Here is a 20,144-nt window from a genome sequence, read left to right as displayed (position 1 = left end):
CATCAATTGCAGCATTGGAGGGCATTGCAGGTGAGGTTGCTTCATCCAGCCATGTTCCCAGGTTTCTTAGGGTTGTTTTCCAGTTCAATCTTATGCAAAATCACCTTAAGGTGAATTTGCATGGGAAAGTGTTTGTGAGGACGGGAACACGCTCAGGGGAAATTCTCATCCTACAGGGGATTAGATCCTGAGCAGGAAAGTGCGATTTCATGCCATCAGGTTGATTTTTAGGGTATTATTGAACATCAAGTACAGGAATAGAAAGCAGGTGCCCATTCTTATTCAATACTAATGAACATGATTGGTAATAAAGTTTCCATTTACCCACTTCATGGCTGTCCAAGCTCCTCCCCCTCTCAGCAAGCCCATAATTATTCACTTATCACATATCTGAGCCGGGAATCTAAATTAATAACTTTTTGCTCTGAAAAAGCAGAATTGCTGGAAAACTTGAATTATATTTTCTTGGCTGGTGTTGTGTTCATGTTTCAGGGCTCATTAATTTTGCTTGTTAACATTTTTAGCCAACAAATTTTCGTCAGAGTCTGCCACTCAGCTGAAAATTTTCCATCTGAAAATACGAAAAACATCTGTTATTGGCATTTGCATGGCTTTCACTTTTGTGTGTTTGTGTGTGGATATTTTCGGGACTCGAATGGAAATGGAAAACGTGAAAATTTGTCGCAAATTACTTTCACTCCGTTGTATCGGATTACAAGGAAGTCAGCGACAGCTAAAATTTGAATTGAAATCCTCTCAAATCAATCGAAAACGAAATCCTTTCGCAGGAGCCGCTGGAGAAGAAAGGGGATCCTTGCAATGTTTGCATGTCAAATTTAATTTCTATACAAATAAAGGGAGAGCAGCAGCTGCGACCCGCAGTGGCCACAAGCCTTTGGCACAAAAGTGAAAGGGTAGTCTAGCAGGATATTCGTGTGCCAGGAGCCCGCGCCGCTCCGCCTTTAATGATGATAAATGCGAGGCCATTGGAAGCTGCCCCTGGAAGTTCCGCCACATTTAGCGACATTCTGTTTTTGGAAATCAGCGACTCACTCGAAACAATTTTAAACCCTTGCAGAGGTTCGGGGATTGGGTTACACAACAGGATAAACAGGACGAACAGCGCACAGGGCGCGCATGCGCAGCACGCTCTGAGGCCCAGGTCTCTCGAGGACCAAGGCGCATCCTTTTTCCAGCACGCGCTGCTTTCGATCTTTTTTTTCATCTTCCCACTGCGTGATGATCACAATGATATCTGCTCTGATATAGGCCTTTGTGTGCCTGTGTGCCTCTGCCCCCTCCCGACCATTTTTTATTGGCCTTCGGGAGTATCGAAACTATGTTTTTGCTTATCATTCATTTTACCCGCAAGTTCCATGCAAAATAGGGTTGAAAAATCATGTACATATAGTTTTTTAATTTTTTTATTCAAGCCATGCCCACATTTTGCAATCGCCACGTTTCCACCCCTTTTTGCGAATCGCTGCGAGCAGCTGCCATCAAAAATTTCTAATCTGCGCCCTCGAATTCGCTAAAAAATCTGCCAAAAATGTTTTGGGCAAGTAATTTCCCAAAAAAATCTTAGGGTGAGAAAATGCGCCTAAGTGACATTTTAACCTCTTGAAATTATTTTTTGTATTCCCAATTTTTGCCAAATTTCGTAACGTATTTTTGGGTGGAAATACAAAAGGATATTATTGCCGCCTGCATTAAATCGAGTGTTTTCTTGTGAGCCTTGAATGGGTTTTAAATTCGGGATAAAGTAAAGAAAATGCCATTAAAAAAGGAGACCTATTGCGGGCTTAGGGGAAAGGGTGAGAATGGGTAGAAAGTTCGAGGTAAATAAAAACAAACGATAGTTTTGGGACATTTTCACACGAAAAATATGGGAAAATAGTTTTTCTCTTTTATAAACTCTTCAAATTAGAAAAACTTTCAAATTATTATTATTCTCAATTATTCCTATCCATCAATCAAAAATGAATAATTTAGCAAACTACATACACTACACCTGAGACTATAATTTCAACAGACAGTAATTGAATAAAAAAATATCCTCTATAATTACCGGCTGGCAGCCCATTTTCACTTCATTTGCGGCCCGGTTGGCGCATTTAAATGCAATAGAAATAAAAATTAAACTAAATATATGTATTTACTATGAATTTACGCAACTTAAAGGCATTTATTTGCGGCGCTGGCTGTTTGCTTTTATAATGCGCCACTTGGGCCAAAAACCTGCAATTACAAAACGCAAAAACACCAAACGGGGGTGTGGGGGCTGCCACAAGAAGAAGAAAGGCGGCGTCTCGAGCGGATGCACATGCAAAGTACCACAGGGACGGAGTCAGACAGGAGGGAGCGAGCGAGACGGGGACAGGTGCCTGGCACGAAATTTATGCAAACAAGCAGCGAAGTGTAGAAAGGCGTGTCAAAAGCGGGGGCGTCAAGCCGTTGGGCGGAGGAGGGGTGGCTGCAGCTGGCAGGACGGGGAGTGGATCACTGCCGGCAAACGCAGGCCAAATTAAAAGCGCTAATTGTGCTCAGTGTATGCAAAGAGATCACCATGTTGCGTGCCAAAAGCTCATTTAGCTGGCCGAGATATCGGGGGATCTGGTGGAGAATCTCCACTGGAGATACATAGGCATACATATGTATGTACATATCTACATAAAAATAAACATGTACTTTTAAGAGCCCCACCGTTATTTGAATAAAAAAGCAGAGTCATGTATTGGGCTGGATCGAGAAAAAATGAACATTTAATGGAACATGGAACATTATAGATCATTTGACAACTAAAACATTCATAAGCAAGTAAGAACGGATATAGTTGAGTTTTTCGATTATACGATACCCGGTACTCTGTTCTTCCACCCCACAATCTTAAAAAGAACATTTTATTGCATATTTTTGAGTTCTTCAGAACAAGCCATTAGAAGTCCCTAATTTTATTTTATTTATTTATTTATTTATGAAGAGCTACCAAGTAATTTTAAATTAAAAGGTAGCGGTAATGAGCTATTTTATACACACATTTTGGCTAAATTAGAATTATCTTAAATGAGGTATATAATTTTGATATGATATGATATATGTTTGGTATTTTTAATATGTTTGGTAATGTGGGGTTTGAGATGGATTCTAGTGGATTGGTGTTTTTAAATATTAGTTGTCTTTGTTGTGTTTGTTAGTAGTCTCTAATTTTATTGTATTCAAGACCTCTAAAAATTTTCCTAAAAATTTGGCTATATTTTTTTTTTTTAGATATATATTGGGTTATAATAGTCTTTCAACTCCCTTCATCGCAAATACGCATTTTAAATATAAAATTTATTCATACGTAAATGGTTAAATTTTCCAAAAATATTTCACATGTCACATTTCACATTCTATGAAATCGGCAAGAAAAAGTACGAAAAGTTCCCAAAAAAAAAAAGAAGCAATAAATTCTCGTTGTTCGCACAAAAGAGCAAAAGTCGCAACAATAATCACTTTTTATATTGTGGTGCCGTTTTGTTTCGCTTCTTTCTGGTGCGTAGCCAAGTGATCACAATGGCTTGGCGATGATCATCATACCCCGATTCTCCAGATTCGCTATTGTCTTGGGCTCTAGGCCTTCGGATCGGCCTGTTCTTCTTCTAGCTGGCCAGTGTTACAGTTACACTATTGCTGAATGCGCCGCAGCGGGTGCAGTGCAGTTAGAAGGGACAAAGCCAAATTGCACTTGGTTAGCTCAGGACATCCATTGTCCTTTGCGCAATGTGCAGTTCCCACGATGTGTCGGTACGGCAGCTCCTGTGTGTCTTTTGGACCCCCGAAACACCTCCTTTGATTCCGGCTTACACCTGGTCCATGGCCGAGAAAGAGAAGTCCGAGAGTGTAGGAATGGATGGACGAACATCGATCTATTCGGGCAGGTTCCTGGGATCTACTTTGATTGTACTTAATTAAACCCCGACTGACACATATTTATGACTGTAGGTGGATCCGCTTCTTGGTGCGGCAGCTTCCTTGTAATTGTGCAATTGAAATGCGCTGTCAAACGGTAAAAAATCTAATAATTTCAGCATCAATTGTTCTCAATGCAGGAGAATCCTGCAATTCGTTTTTAGTTTCAGACGCAGCTATCCTTATCCCACACTTTGCGGTCTTCCTTCAGAAGTCTGGTTGCGCAACAGGCTGGGATTTGTTTGGCGAAGCGAGAAATTGAAATCCTGATAAATCGCAGATCCTAAATACCTTGCAATATTCAGCTAAATAAGAGAATTTCTAAGAAAAGAAACAATAAGAAATCCTTATGGGTAAAAGATAAAAGAGATACTTTTGGCTTGAAATACTGTTTAAAGTTTTTCATGATTAGCCTAGTGATTGGTAACTTAAATAAGAAACATATTCTCTATATTTTAAACCTTTTAAATGGGTATTACCCTCTTTGATTTTTTTCTCGAACCCTTAGAAACTTTCGCACTTGAAAGCCATCCATGTGCCTAATTTTTTAGCAGCATTCCTTGGCACAGAAATAACCCAACAACAGCTCCTGGTCATGAACACATGATGGCGATATCCTGCCGCTATTTCAAGGATCAGTTTCCCGGAGACATTTCAACGCCTCGGCATGAAAATATTTTCCGTTTCCCTGTTTTGGCCCACATGCCGAGTCCAGGCACTTCAACCAATGAAATGTACCCGGTTGGTTGCTTTTTTAAGAGTCCCCCCTCCAGATTATCCGCTCGCTCAAAAAATATGACGTTATCAGCATATTTTTGGGAGTGTGCGTAGTGGGCCATCAACCCCTAGGGGGAAATATTAAAATGAAGTCTCGAATGCCTGCCGGTCTGGCTTGCTTTTTTATGTAAATCAACCCCTTTTTATCGCCCACCGAGGACGGGATTGAGAAGCTTATTCAAATGGCGATGGGGGTTGCGGCGGGCCATAAAAAAGGGTTGCTGAGATTCCGTGGCATAAAAAGCGGCTTATGTAAATGGCAGAGTCAACCCTTTCGGAGATACAAATTGTGATTTGGCCCTGTGATTGGTTCTTGGGCTTCGATTTAAATATGTAAGCCTACAAAATGGAGTCTATCAGATGGAATGGTTAACCGATGTGATAGTTTAAATATAAATATAGTACATAAGCCTGTAACTTCTAAGCTTGCCTTTCTAGCCCCTAAATCGATGACACAAAAATAAGCCAGCCTCTCATTTCTTTCAGTAAAAAACTTAAAATTCGAGCCAAGTCAACGAGATGTCCTAGATGCTGCCTTGAACGAGGCAAACTTAAGGTGCCCAGCTGAGGACAAAGATGAAACTTTGACTGCTGTTGACACAAATATGCGCGATGTCAGCGCAAATCACAGCAGCTCCTTTGGCTCATCGGGCTCATCCAGTCCATCCTTTCGGCTGCCCTCGCCCTGCCAGTCCCCAGACATCTCGGAACCGGGCGATGCGATAGCAGACAAGAAGCTAACGCTCGAATTGGAGCTGCAATCGTGTGATGAATATGTTGAGGAGCCAGAGGATAAAGGAAGAGCTCAGATTGCCAGCAACAATGCTTCATCGCCTCTCCAGTTGAAAAAGGAGCAGGACGAGCAGCCAAGTGCGGAGCAAGAGGGGGAGCCGGATGACCTGGGACTGGCCGGAGCAGAAGTGGCTCTCTATGGGCCCTTGAACAATGCCAGCCAGGATGTGAGAGATTTAGAGCAGTGCCTGAAATTACAGGATCCAAGTGGTGAGTGAGAAAATGGGATGCCATGGAAATTAAAGGGGAAAAGATATCTTAAAATTAAAGGAAAAAGTCTGAAGTCTTTCAAAGATCAATAATATTTTATTAAGTAGAAATATTTCCCTTAATTCCTTGCCTGCTCATCCGATTACCCTAAGCAAGCAACTGTCCTTAAAATGCAAAAAGGTTCAATTTTTTACCTTAAAACTCGTGGGAAACTTCCGTACAAGGAGTACCGCAAATAATTTAGAGGCAGCGAGTACCTCCACAGAGGTTTTTTGAGAAAAAATGCGAAAAAAATGAAAAACCGTTACCAACAGCAATCGAAAATCTAGGTAAAAGGTAAATGGTAAAGAAAAGAAAGAACGCAATTAAGGAAACGCGCTATAAAACAGCCGAGAAAACTAAATCGCAGAGAAAGTTCCCTAACAACCCCTAAACAAACGGAAAGAAAACCTCATTTTCATGCTAAAAATTGCATAAAAAAGCGGAAAAAAATGCAGTTGGGGGTAGGTAACGCTTCGCATATATGCATATCGCAGGACTCGGTCCTACCTGAGTGTCCTGTTTGGGCTTATTTGGGGTGTCAAATGCCGGCAAAGTACCGTAGCATGAATTTTTTCCTATTTTTGTGTGTGTTTTCTTCCCGAATTCTTTTGTGTTATTTTTTAAGGAATACTTCCTTATCGACATAGGTAGACAACGCAATTGATTTCTGTTCTTTTTTATCCAAAAAACCCACCCGAGAATTTGGGTAAGGACATAAATAAAAATCAAAGAATGTCATTGAATGTCATCCTTGAAATCGATGATTCGGCGCTTCATCATGTTACTCCAAACAAAGGCAGTCTCAGAATCCAAGTTGACATTGGAGATTTTTACAAAAAATTATAGAGGAAAAACGATTCCAAGGATCACGAGTAATTCCAAGTCAAAGACAGGCTGCAACAGCTTTTCTCCCGCCTTGTTTCTAGCAGCTACCCTCCGTGGTTCCATTGCTGAGTTTTTTCTGTCAAAAGTTTTTCTGCCAAATTTTCGAAATTTTTTCCGCATTTTCATAGATTTTCATTTGCTGATTAGGATGAGGAACCAATTTAATTAACGTTGCTGTGCTGTCAGGGAGAGTTCCTAATCCTGAAAGGGTACCAGGGGATTGAAAGGGAGGATGACTTGACGGAGAAATAATTCGCAGAATGACTGTAAAAATGTGATTTTTATAAACAAAAAAGTATGATTTTTTTTTAAATTAAATTGTAACTTTCCGTTGTAAAAGATAACTAATTCATGTGTTCTTGGCCCAAAACTAATCTAATAAAATCTCCAGGCCAAGCAAACACTTTCTTTTTTTACCCCAAATTCGGTTTCCTTTTGCCATTAATCAATGCACTAAAACCAAAAATAAGAAAACCCACAAGAACATACCCCAAAAAGGAAAGATCTCACCGGAATGCCCACACATGCCAACATGTTTGTAGGTCCAAAACATTTTACGACTTCATTAGACATTTCACTTTTCATTATTTTCTCAAACAATTTACCAAGTACCCTCGAAAATGGCTAAAAAAGATGCCCTTTCCTTTTTTTAATATTTTCCGGCTGCCCCAATAAAAATGTTGTTTGCCAGGCTCAACTCTTCCAGACTTTTTGCCCTTTTTTATGATCTTTGCCTACATTGACTTAAGTAATTCTCGGCAAGACTTTTCTTTTACGATTTTCGACAAGGACGCCTCGCAGTATGGGCCGAAATTGTAGGAGAGGTCGTCAGAAAGTGGCCGATAGAGGACAAGCCGACAAATAGTTTTGATATTTTTTATGGACACGCACAGTAGGCCGCGTAGCTCAAGTTCGAGTTCACGTAAATAAAAAAGTCAAATGGTCAGCAAGTCAACAGCGAAGAAAAATAGAAAGAATCGAATAGTGTTTACCCTGTATTAAGATTGTTGTGGGAACTAACCTATAATATTTATTTTCCTAGATTTAATCTAGATTTTTGTAAATATGTATTAAATAATATTATGTTATATTTTATAATTTCCCTGTTCGTATTTTTTCATAAAATCGCAATGTCCTAATAATACCCTGTACTGTGGGCTGACCAATTCGAGGTTTCTTTTTAACAACTCCTTGCGAACGTGTGAGAGCGGATGACCGGTAGTCAGCAGTCCAATACCTTATGAACTAATTAACATGTAGGCTCACAGGATGCTGGCAAGAAACCGAATCCCTGACGGATTCTTTGACTCCGGCCTCCTGAGATACAAATCGTATCGAATGATTTTTTATGATTTACGTGGAAATCGAGCCAGTTTACAGCACCGAAGCGCGTCGTAAAAAACAGAGGCTGCCAAAGAGCGCGAAATCCTTCGGAATGCCTTCAGAACTAAACCGGACCCTAGGTGGCTATCATTGATGGAAGCGTTAAACGCTTGCCAGGACCCAGTCCTGAGTCGTCTTCTTCCACCGGCTTACCTGTTTGTAATTTTTGACTTTTTATGACTTTGTAACAATTTTTTATCATTTTCTTCCATAACAATGAGATGTACATATAAAAAATATTGTGCATTGACCAGGTAGTTTGGCTAGTTTTTTATTTATGGGAGAGATTTTGTTGGTCACCTTCAAAATTTGACTTTTTCATTATAATTTGTTTGTCTTTGAAGTTCTTGAGAATATAAAACGTTTTCCTTTTTATATTCATAAAAAGTAAAATTCAGAGAAGATAGTTGTTCTTTGGATGGAATTATATCACAAACGTTCACGTGAGGTGTTGCCAATGTTCTTTTTTTATTTAAAAAACATGTAAATTATAAAAGCGTTTTCAAGGTTTGTCTAAGATTTATTTGCCAAGTTCGCTAATGAGATATTTGTCGCCATAAATGTCCATTATGCTCTTGGTAAATACAAAGCAATATCCTAAAAACAAATCATAAAAATCATGACATCTCAAGTCGTCCATTTTTGAGAAGCAGAACCGAAGGAAAAACCAAGGAAACTCTCAAGGTGGGTGGCAAGTTCTAAAGAAGGAGACTCTTAGAGGAGGCGTCGGGTGGGTGGCTGTAGGACGGGGGGGAGGGGGCGCACATGTGTGCATACATGAATGGCAAATAAAATGCGAAAGTCGAGAGGAAACGGGAGCCAAGGGCAGAACAAAGAGCGAAATCAGACGACAATGCTGCCAGAGCGACGATGGTGAGTGGGTGGAGGGCGAAGGCGAGAGGGGAGTGCGAGGATTTAGGGGGTCGAGGGGTGGGAGGGAGAGCTTCGTGCTGCTCAGTCGACGTCGACGCAGCTTTAAAATATTTTTACATAGCTCACACACACTCCCATTCGCAATCATGCCGGAACATTTTTGACTCGCCAATCATAAAATAATATGCATACACACACACATCGAATGGGGCGCACATAAAAGTGGCACCCGTAAAAAAACCATTCCCATTTGGAGGCAAAATTTAAATTTTAAGCCACACCCCAAACAAGCGCACGCATCTCGCACACACAAACACACACGTGCAACAATGGAGCCCACGAACGAAACGAGCGAACCACAATCGAGAACCCCAACCACCCCCCGACGGCCGGCCCCCGCCATCCACTCAGTCGACAATTTTAAAGCGCATAAAACGTGTGTGTAGTTTACAATTCACTCACACTCATGCAAATTTGCCGCTCAATTGAGAGAGCGAGTGAGCATGAGCAGCCGAGAGGGTGTGGGAGAGCGCTCAGCTTCTCCCCTCCACTCCAATTGGACTGCATAAGTGTGTGGAACGCATTTCTAACGAGATATCAAACGGCCGAACGCTAAGCAATGGAGAAAGAGAGCGAGAGCTGCTATAAGCTTTGTGGGGCTCTCTCTTGAGCGGCTGCTTCGAATTCTGGCTGAAGTGCACCACTCGACGCGCAGAAGTGGAACCAGTTAAACGTGTGGAGCGCATCGCACAATCGCAAAGTAACGCGTTTTTTATCACGTATACGCAACGTTTCCCCTGGCGGTTTTTTATGTGCCAGTGTGTGTGTGTTCTGTAAAAAAAGGCAAAATCAACCCTTAGCGCTTTTTTAGGGGTGCAACGTACACACAATCATTTTTAACTCAAAACTGCTCGAGTACCGGCAAGGGGAGAGTCTCCGAGTGAGACACCGCAGAGCAGAGCAGGAGCGAGAGAGAACGGTAGAGGAGAGCTCTCCAGGGCAGAAGAGGAAAAGAGAAGAAGCATCCCATCATCATCAGAACCATCATTATCATCGGAAAACGGAAAACAGAAAGGCCCAAAGAAGAAAACAGAACGAAAACCCAAACATTCAGGCCTAAGATATCACGACCGTCCGCTACCGAGAGGTGTCCTGACCGCTGCGAACGCTTCTCTGTTGTCAGTTTCACACGAGACACGGACGCGTCCACACGAGCGGCGCTTCGACACACCAAACCTCCCAAAACCAAACACTAAACACCAACCAAATATATTTATTGAACATCCAGCCAAGATAAAAACACCAAAAACAGTAGAACAGAGTGCTAGTGATTTCGAATAGTGCACCATTGAACATTGGACACATATCGCAATTATAAACAGTCCTCGAACATTGCAATACTGAGTTGTGAAAATGGTTATGTCGGAGCTACGTTGGCACACCGCTAGTCCCGAGGATAATAACAATTCCTTGAAGCGCGACTTGCTCAAGTCCACACCGACCAGCGCCCGAGAGGCAGCCGTACACATAATGCAGAATCGATGTAAGTTCGAGTTTAAGAAAAGCTATATCCCAAAGGTTAATCCGTGTTTTCCACTATAAGTCAGTGTTACTTTGATGTGAAAAATAAGTATCTTGTTCGGTTTAATTTGGTTTCAAAGCTGTTATATTCTAAATTAAATACCCCTCGAATCAAAATCCTAATATATTTTCATTTCCTAAATATTTTCACTTATCTTAAAAACCATTTCGAAGACAAATATTAAATGAAACCCAAAGAAAAAGCTTCCACTTTTATCATACCCCTTCCTCAAATATCATGTTACCAAGTTAGAAAACCCATCAAGAAATTACCATGACTAAAAGTCAGGTGCTCCGTAGACACAAAATCAAAAAACTAAACACTCAATACATAGAACAAAGAAAAGTGCAATCTGCTTTGGAAAATAGCCCGGCACAGGTGTCTCTGCCATAAATATTAACTCCCAGCGACCCACTTAAAGTCGAGTCTCAAGACCCAGGCGGTGCCAGGCGAGAAGTACGAGCTACAAACTACCAACAAATTTGTATTACCAATGCCGGGGGACCATAAAAATATTTATTAAAGACGCATTTCTTGCACAACCGACCAATATGACCATGTAAATAGTGGGCCTGGGACTGGGACTGGGCCTGGTGGCGATGGGCACTCAGTGGAACCGCTCGGCCATTGTAAACAATACTTTTAATTTGTTGCCTTATCAATTATCGTTTTTGAAGCGCAACAAATACGGGGCAATAAAAAGCGCATTTCTATGACAAATATTGTAAAAATCGTCGTATTGGAATACGGAGATGTGCGTAGTAATTCCGATGAGCCATACTTGCCATAGGGTACCTGGTGGCTGAAGTGGCCCAAAGTGGAATTGGACCCTCGACTAGAGCTCGTGATGATTGATTATGTAAAACTCTGACGAATGGAAAATGAGTAATTTTTGTGGGCTTACTCCCGCGATAAGGAAATTAAAATGAGATAGAAGAGGTCTGATTAAAAGTGGGATTTTTCCGAAGAAGAAATATCTACTACTAGTGCTACCGCACTTTTCCTTACCTCGTTCCGAGATCACGTGACGCAAGTGATTCGTCTAATCTCCGAAACTAGCGATAGCTAAAATATGTCTCATGATATATAAGAATTCGGCTTGTACAATGCGATTTGCTTATCACTCTTGCTTATCGCCGCGGTAACGTTTCGCGCACCTGCACGATTCCCGATGATTCCAAGAAGGCGAACTCTCGAGTCCCGCCGAAGAATAAACAAGTTTCGTCATTTTGGGCGATTTTAATAAATAATTCAGAGGCGACTGAAAAAAAAAACTGGTTCGCCAATCAGTTTTAAATTAATATATTTGGGCGATTAGAGCCCGGCCAATTGACGACAATGTTCAACCTGAATAATAACATTATTTTTAGTCATTGTCCATGAGCTCATGCCAGCCTTTTTCAAACATTCTGCCACCTTATCACCGCTATCGTCGCCATAAAAGCCGATCAAGAAAGAGGGCGTGTGTCCGCTGGCTCAATGCTTTTATGGGTAATTCTCGGAATCCAAAGGAAGTGTTCGGCAATCGATTAGGATTTACAATAAGCAACAAAAGCGGAAATTGATAGAAAGTGCAGCTAACGGTGTTTGGTAATGACGTCTTAAGGGGGCTTACTAACCGGTTGAAACGTAGAATTCGCTCAACAAGGGCCTTACTTTGTTTGCAAACGATAGTTGCATATGAAATTAATACCGAATTGCGCCTTAAGGGCTTATTTTGTTTGCATAAGATAGTAAAAATTGGCGCCCGACCTCCGTTGCAACCAGATAGTCCCGTTATTCATATGATTGAGGGCATTTTTGTACTGCTCTCTCGTCTGCTGAGCCTAAGGACCTTCTCTTCCTAATTATTTGGCAACTCTCACTAATCAAGCTTTCATTTCGCCGCACTTTAAGCTCTCTCTCTGCTTTTTCCCTGTCGTTTTACTGGTTTTGTTTTGCTACGAATGTACAGGACAAGACAAAGACCAAAACACACACCATTCGTGCGTTTGCTCCTCTTGGCTCTCCACAGCTTTCCTCATTTTGTTTTATTTTATTTATTTATGGGATTTTTCGGCTACTCCTCGGAGGTCCAAGCGGGGCTCCCATGCCAAAATCGGGGGTCAAGAGTTCAAGACATACAGCTTCCGCCGCAGCCGCCGCCGCCGCCGACATCGACGACTCAATCGATAGCCAGTCTCAGTCTGCGCACGTGATGACCGTCGTTGATAGCCAACTACACACACACTGTAGTTCAGGACTGTGTGTGTGTGCTTGTATTAGCCACCCCCAGCCAGGCCCTGGCGAGGTCATTGACTAATTGTGTGCGCCCCACACCCGAATGTATCTGACTCCGGCTCGGAATCCGCTTCCAAGCGAAAATCGGCCATCATAAACCGACACCCCCGCTGCGCGATTCTCTAAATTTTTATTTTACTTCCTCCATTTCCCTGCCGGCTTTTGGGGGTGCTTGCCTGTGGTTTTTGCAATTCCTCTGCCGAAATTCTAAAATTCCCGAAACGATCGGCCACCCCCACCCTGGGACTCTAATGCTCACTTCGCCCGTGCTGGCCACGCGCGAGGGTGTTGCATTTTCCGAAACTCTCCTTTCTGGAGTCGTTACATAATTTATGTGGCATTTTAACGCCGGCCGGGTTTTTGTAAAATTTTCATTTACCTAAAAACCAACTGAAACGCCACCCGGCCTACACATCCAGGATCCGCACATATGCCACACCACTTGAACGGGCTGCAGTTGTTGCTTAATTAGCGCCCATAGGCGTGGCTCGAAAGGGCGACAGAAGTGTGCCAGAAGTGAGAAGAGATTGTGGCAGGAAAGGGGACAATGCGGAAACAGGGTCCTTGCAAAGGGTCTAGACTCTAGCGGTTAGGTAGAGGCGTCCAAAATAAATGGATGAATGGGATGAAGAACCTACTAAGGAGTCTTAATCCAAAATCCATCCTTAACCCTAAGCTTCGGTTCACTCGTAAATTAGCCAGCCAGGTTAAGACGCAAACCAAGCCCAGCTAGGAACAAAATTCAATTTCTGGAGCCATAAAAATGCAGGCAGCCCAAATGCTGTCTGCACTCCCCACCCAACTCCAAAATTCAAATCGGACACAGACCAGGTGCTCCTTGAACTCGCCACTCGGTCCCCGGGCGATGGACATAAAAATATCCTTTTATAGGCAACGGTGTCGATGTCTGGACTGCGCTGCGGCGGACTCTGGCCATTTGGTCAGTTTTTGGCTTAAAATGTATATGGATGGTATCGATTTTGGGTGTATGTATCGTAAACTTGAGCGCTTCACTACTTGGTGAATATGTTCTTGCTTTTTCGTTTGAAATTCTCCGTTTTATGCCCGCGACGTGTGTCGTGGTGTACTTTGTATAGTATGTCCTAGCTTTAAGTGGTCTCTCCATTATCCGGTCTAAAATTTTGTTTCCCCTTTTCCAGATATCAGCCGTCTGTCGCGCTCGCCGTCGCCACTGCAATCGAATGGTAAGTTACTCTGTTCTTCTCTCATTTAAAGCATCAGCTGTTGTCCGAAAACGATTTACGAGATCTGTCCACTTCAGGACTATATAGATGGGTATATGTATCTGAAATTTCATTTCGGGTCTGGGGGGAACATCTGCTTGGGGCAGGGGCCGGGGCATGCGTTTCGGTTTCAGTTTCAGTAAATCACTACCATGTTTTCGGTTCGGCAGAATGACAATAACCCAAATGGAATATCAACCCTTGCCTGCGACAGTCACGCGCTAGGATAAAGATAGGGGACTGTATCTGGGTTGGGGTTGGTGTTTTCAGTTTTTTTAGGTTCCAGGAGGGTTGCCCTCGCACAATGGCCTGTCAAAACTGTTGTCGGCTCGGCAGTGATTTAAGCGAAAGGGAGGAGGTTCTTAAGTTGAATTTGATGTCTTATTAAATGGGTGTTGCGACTTAACAGCTTCTTAAGTAGTTTCTGAGGTGACAATTGGGCATGTCAACTCACTCCAGTCATTCCCCCTTGGTTCACTTTGTTGGCCGAGAGTGGTTGGTAGTTTTCGGGTGCATTATAAATTTTTGATAGATTCGTAAACCTTCGATTATTATTCATAACCCGTTTCGATGGGAGGCTGCGTTAAATTTGCAATTCACACTTTTCAAATTTCATGGACTTCGTTAGTCTCGGTCCGAACAAAAAGCGGCCTCAACCTTTTCCTACTCCCTTGCCGAGTATTTTTTGTGGCACATTATTGACAGCATTTCGCTTGATTTGAATTCAAATATGTGTGAGGGAGGCATCCTGTGTGTGCCTGTGTGGGACTGGACACAGTTGCTGTGATTTCTTTCACGAACATGAACATATATATTTACATATATTTTATGCAAAAATTATTCCGTTATGCTGGCCGTATGTGGGAGCGCTTTGGGGTAGCTGGATGTGCAGTCAAACTGACCATTTGGCCTTTTTTTTATTGGTTTTGCCAAATGGGCCAGTGGCGTAGAAAAAGGAGGTATCTAAAGGGATTTTCATGCATCAAGATTGTGGCTTCATCAAGGTATCCCCCGTCAAGGTATCCCACATTAGAACCACAACTCTATCTCAGGTGTCTTGTTGGGCGAACCCCCCTCTATAGCTCTGGACCCCACCTCTGGCGAAAGCCATTCACACAACACATACAAATCGAATTTGCACATCATCTGAATACCAAATGGACGCACGTAGCCCGTCCATGGGGGAAGGAGGGAGAAATCATTCCTGGCCCGGCCCGGTCGCATATGTAAAAAGGATGACCATGTGGTCGGTCGGTCGGTTAGCCTGGAGATGGTCGATGGTGGATGGATGGTTGGTCGGTCGCCCACTTGGGCGAATAAGTCATCAAATTCACGTAGCATCCAACCACCAGGCGTATCGGCATCAGGAGGCGAGGAGCACAAGTCATAAAGTAGCCAGAACAGACATATGCAAAAACTGGCTGCAGTGGACAGGATGTGGAAATTGGTTGGGACGAGCCTGGGAATGGACTGGGGCTAAGGACTGAGTGAACCCCCGGACCAGAGGCCACTTCAAAGGGTTCAGGCCTCTCTGATTGCCATTTAGCCAGGACCCGGTTGAGGGAGGATATTCGAGTTTCTAGCTCGAAAATGAACTCTCTTGTATTTAAATATTATTGCAAATCAATTGGGCCCGGCCCAAAGAGACCCTCACCCCCTGGAAGAGCTCTGTTGTGTAAATAAAATGCATACAAATAGAAAATTTATACAAATCGGCTGGCCAAATGATTTGAAATGCTAAAATGCCACTTAAAAGCGGCTAAAAGCGTCAGCCAAAATGAAAAGAAAACATGAGAATTCCATTTGATGTCAAGGTGGAACTATGTAAACTATGGCCTAGCCTCAAAGGGGTCTGGCGAGGGGTGGGAGTGGCGGGGAGGCTGCAGACATTTTCGCATAATCAGCCCCCTGTACTCTGGGTGGTCACGTGAAAGGCTTTCACTCGAAACCCGAAACCCAACGGACTATGAAATTGAAGGAAAATTATACAAAAACGTCGTCGTGAGGCTGGGACTGTGTGGAGTGGGATGTTCAAATTGAAGTCCTCGGAAAGGGTAACTCATTTTTGCATAGTTCGGAGGGGGTTCCGAGGGGAAAATATAAATATTTTTGTGGGACTATTGATTATTGAGTTTGAGTCTTGAAATCATAAACTACTTTAATAAAAGCAATGTAATTTAACCATTATAAAGCATATACTTGACTTGCTTTGTTTCCTAACCCAAAAATATTTTTTTTTTTTTCAATTTCAGCGTCCGACTGCGATGACAACAATTCGAGTGTGGGCACCTCCAGCGACCGCTGCCGATCTCCCCTGAGTCCTGCTCTGTCCCTGACCCACCAACAGGCCAAGCGGCAGCTGCTGGCCATGCAGCCCCACCCGGCCCACCACCACCACAACCCGCACCACCTGAACCACCTTAGCCAGTACAAGCAGGAGCAGGACGACTACGAGGATGCCAATGGGGGAGCCTTGAACCTCACGAGCGACAACAGCCGCCACAGCACTCAAAGCCCTGCGAACTCCGTGAAGTCGGCAATTGCCTCCCCGGTACCGGTGGCTCTTCCCTCGCCAGTGGCGTCTATGATCTCACCAGTGCTGCCCCCATCAGGTGGTAGTGCCGTGGGTGGAGCCACTACGCCAACTTCCATGGCAGCAGCGGCTGCAGCAGCTGCGGCAGTGGCCACCACGGTGGCTAGTGGTATATCTCCGCTGCTGGCCATTCCCGGCATGTCCTCGCCACAGGCTCAGCTGGCGGCTGCAGGCCTTGGTCTGAACAATCCCCTACTGGCTGGATCCCTGTCCCCCCAGGACTTTGCCCAGTTCCAGCAGCTTCTGCAGCAGAGGCAAGTAGCCTTGCAGCAGCAGTTCAACAGCTACATGGAGCTGCTCAGGAACGGCTCCCTGGGCTTGTCGCCGGATGACCCGGCCCTGACCACCCAGGTGGCGGCCGCACAGTTCCTAATGCAGAGCCAGATCCAGGCACTAAGCCAGGCCACCCAGCAGTTGCAAGCCCTGCAGAAGCAGCAGCAGCGCCAGCAGGAGCTTGAGCAACTGGAGCCACTGCCATTGAACCATTCTAAAGTAACTCCTCTGCAGCAGCCGCGAAGCTCTACGCCGCACTCGGCAGTGCGTAGTCCCATCCCGGTGCGCAGCCCTGCGAGCTCGCCCCAGCAGTTGCACCACGCGCACCACTCGCACCACCACCACCTACCGCTGCAGATCACACCCCCGAACTCGGCAGCCAGCTTGAAGCTGAGCGGAATGCTCACGCCCAGCACCCCCACCAGCGGCACCCAGATGCAGGGCGGCTGTGGCGGCACCACCACCCCCCAGCCCAAGACGGTGGCCAGTGCAGCGGCTGCCCGGGCGGCGGGAGAACCCTCCCCCGAAGAGACCACCGACTTGGAGGAGCTGGAGCAGTTCGCCAAGACCTTCAAGCAGCGCCGCATCAAGCTGGGCTTCACCCAGGGCGACGTGGGCCTGGCCATGGGAAAGCTGTACGGGAACGACTTCTCCCAGACCACCATCTCGCGGTTCGAAGCTTTGAATCTGAGCTTCAAGAACATGTGCAAGCTGAAGCCTTTGCTGCAGAAGTGGCTGGACGACGCCGACCGCACGATTCAGGCCACCGGGGGAGTCTTCGACCCTGCTGCTCTGCAGGCGACGGTCAGCACTCCGGAGATCATTGGCCGTCGGCGCAAGAAGCGCACCTCTATCGAGACCACCATCCGGGGAGCCCTCGAGAAGGCGTTCATGGCCAACCAGAAACCCACCTCGGAGGAGATCAGCCAGCTGGCCGATCGCCTCGGCATGGAGAAGGAGGTGGTCCGCGTCTGGTTCTGCAACCGCCGGCAGAAGGAGAAGCGCATCAACCCCTCCCTGGACAGCCCGACGGGCGCCGATGAGGATGAGTCGCCCTACATGATGCACTAAGTGGTTGTGGGAGTTTGAGGGTGCTCTCACTTTAGGGACAAACACGGTGCAATGTGCGAGGTGCAGGCAGTGGTTACAAATCAAAGGAAGCTTAGCAACACTATGAGCAGGTGTGTACAAGTTTATTTTTTAAAGCGTAATATGTTTGTAGTAAATATCTTAATAAATGGCTAACCATGTTAGTGATTTTTTATTCATTTTTTTTAACCCAAATCTTTTTTTTTGCTTGTGTCCTTTTAGGTTCAAAGTCGCAAACACATCAAATACTAGAATAATTCAAAACCAAGGCATACAATTCTGAAAGTGGCAGACGTTTGTAAATGGAGTTTGCTTATGGCTACTATCGTATTTATTGTATGGTATTTTTAAATAAAGTAAACGCCAAAAAGGTAGCTTATCAAGTAGAGTTAATAGTTTTACTTGATAACCAACATTTTTGAGGTCACAGGGAAGTGGAATGGCTTGCCAATAATAACTTTCCAACCAATTCCATTTCCCTGTGGGTGTATGGCGCAGTGTTAGTTCTAAGGTGTCTTTGCACAGTTTCAAAGTCAACAGATTGAATTCCTAGCAAATCCTAATATAGAAATAAACGTATAATTGTTTTAAACTTTACACAATGAAAGAAAAACCATCAAGCAGTCTACTCCTAAGTATATTTATTTCGCATGAATACTGTGATAATCAATTTGAATGATTTTATTTTTAATAAAAACAAGAAGCGTATAAAAGTAACTAATTGCTAAGTTAACTAACACAAAACAAGAAAAATAATTATAAATTTAAAACTATCTTATTTATGTGTAAAAATCAATTGAATTTATAAACAAATAATGTATCGTGTGGCAAATGAAACTTTTAAATGTATAACTTTGAAAAGATAACAGAAAAAACAATAAAACGAAGAAAAAAATAAATATAAAATAAAATGAATATATGTCTTTCAATTGGGGATGATATGCAAAAGTATATCTTAGTCGCAACAGTATCTCGAAGATATTAATCAGTGGGGCTCTGCCTTCGCTTGTGAAATTAGCTCAGCGGCGCATATGAAAGGGCACTCACAGAGGATCGCAAGTAGAGGCAACTGAAATTTTAATAAATAACAACATGCAAAACTGAAATTAATTCACGGAATTCAGCTGCGAGGGAAGCGCGTGCAAAGCTAATAAGAACCAGACACCCGCAGTACGACAACTGGACCGATTCGATCCCATGACCAGATATCCGCATGCAGATGAGCCAACTGGCATGAAGCTTCACCGAGGGTCCGGCCCGGGAGGTTCTCGGGGGCGAGCCTGGGTCACTCCAGCCCGCCAGATACGGGGTATTCGCACTATCAATGGGAAGCCGACAAAACAAAATGAATTCACTGGGATTTTGGGGAGGAGGGCAGCCTCGACTTGGGCTGTCATTGTCGCTCGGGCTTTGAGCAATTAAAAATTGTGTGCTAGACGTGTGAGTTGGCAAGTGAAAGGCACAGGAGAAATTGGCTACGACGGAAAGAGGTTGGATTTGTATAGACATCTTGAGATAACTTGAGATAAGTACAAAGATAAGTACAAGATACATTTCACTAGTAGTAGTTGATGGCAGTGCTCACTGTACTTATCCAGCAACGTACTGGCTCGACCCGTACGCAAATGATGTTGGCAGCAGATGCAGATGCCCTCCCAGCGACCTCCGAGCCACAGTGCGCCCCCCTTGTCAGACACTTGTTTGCATGGAAAGCGCATAATCATCGCGTGTCATGTGGAAATTTATACTATTTATGGTCTGTTTGTTTGTAGTCATATGGAATCAAATGGAATGGGTTGCGTTCGGCTGTGGTGTTGGGCGTGGAATGGGGTGGATGTTGGCCCTCCGGGCACTTAAGCCGAGCTTTTGTCTTCAGTGCGCCTTTAATTTTAATAAATTCACGGAAAATTGCCAGTAATTACGAGACAAGCGACGACGATTTCACAGGAATTCTATTCCATCCCAGTGCTCCTCCCGCAATTCTTCCTCTCGAAAGTTATAAAGCCGATGCACGGTGGGGAAATTTGCATATAAGAAAATTGGAGCTCGTAAACTCCATTAACGCGTACTGCTGGTACATTGTAGATGGATTGCGATAAATCTTTTTGGCCCCTCGAGGGAGAGTTGGTCTCCGGGCTGGAACAGGGTCTGAGATCGAGACCCCCAATTG

General features: G+C 44.0%; 1 protein-coding gene across 2 annotated transcripts in view; it reads left to right on the top strand.

The window, feature by feature from the left end:
* Nucleotides 1-18,889, top strand: part of nub (nubbin) — a 40,080-nt gene extending 21,191 nt beyond the window's left edge. Inside the window, exons 3-6 of one of the 2 annotated variants that reach the window (XM_017244138.3) lie at nt 5,215-5,730; nt 13,936-13,980; nt 16,272-18,066; nt 18,197-18,889. In XM_017244138.3, the coding sequence (XP_017099627.2) occupies nt 5,215-5,730; nt 13,936-13,980; nt 16,272-17,956 (2,246 nt within the window). In that variant the 3' untranslated portion in view covers nt 17,957-18,066; nt 18,197-18,889. Of the gene's footprint in view, nt 1-5,214; nt 5,731-9,609; nt 10,457-13,935; nt 13,981-16,271; nt 18,067-18,196 lie in introns of those variants that run through there. The other variant, XM_043213727.1, reaches the window with a different exon arrangement.
* The last annotated feature ends 1,255 nt before the right edge of the window (nt 18,890-20,144 follow it).

This window comes from Drosophila bipectinata, chromosome 2L (genome assembly GCF_030179905.1).
Source record: "Drosophila bipectinata strain 14024-0381.07 chromosome 2L, DbipHiC1v2, whole genome shotgun sequence".
Taxonomy (NCBI): Eukaryota; Metazoa; Arthropoda; class Insecta; order Diptera; family Drosophilidae; genus Drosophila; species Drosophila bipectinata.
The sequence above is the reverse complement of the archived record's forward strand: the minus strand, read 5'-3'. Positions and strand labels throughout refer to the sequence as shown.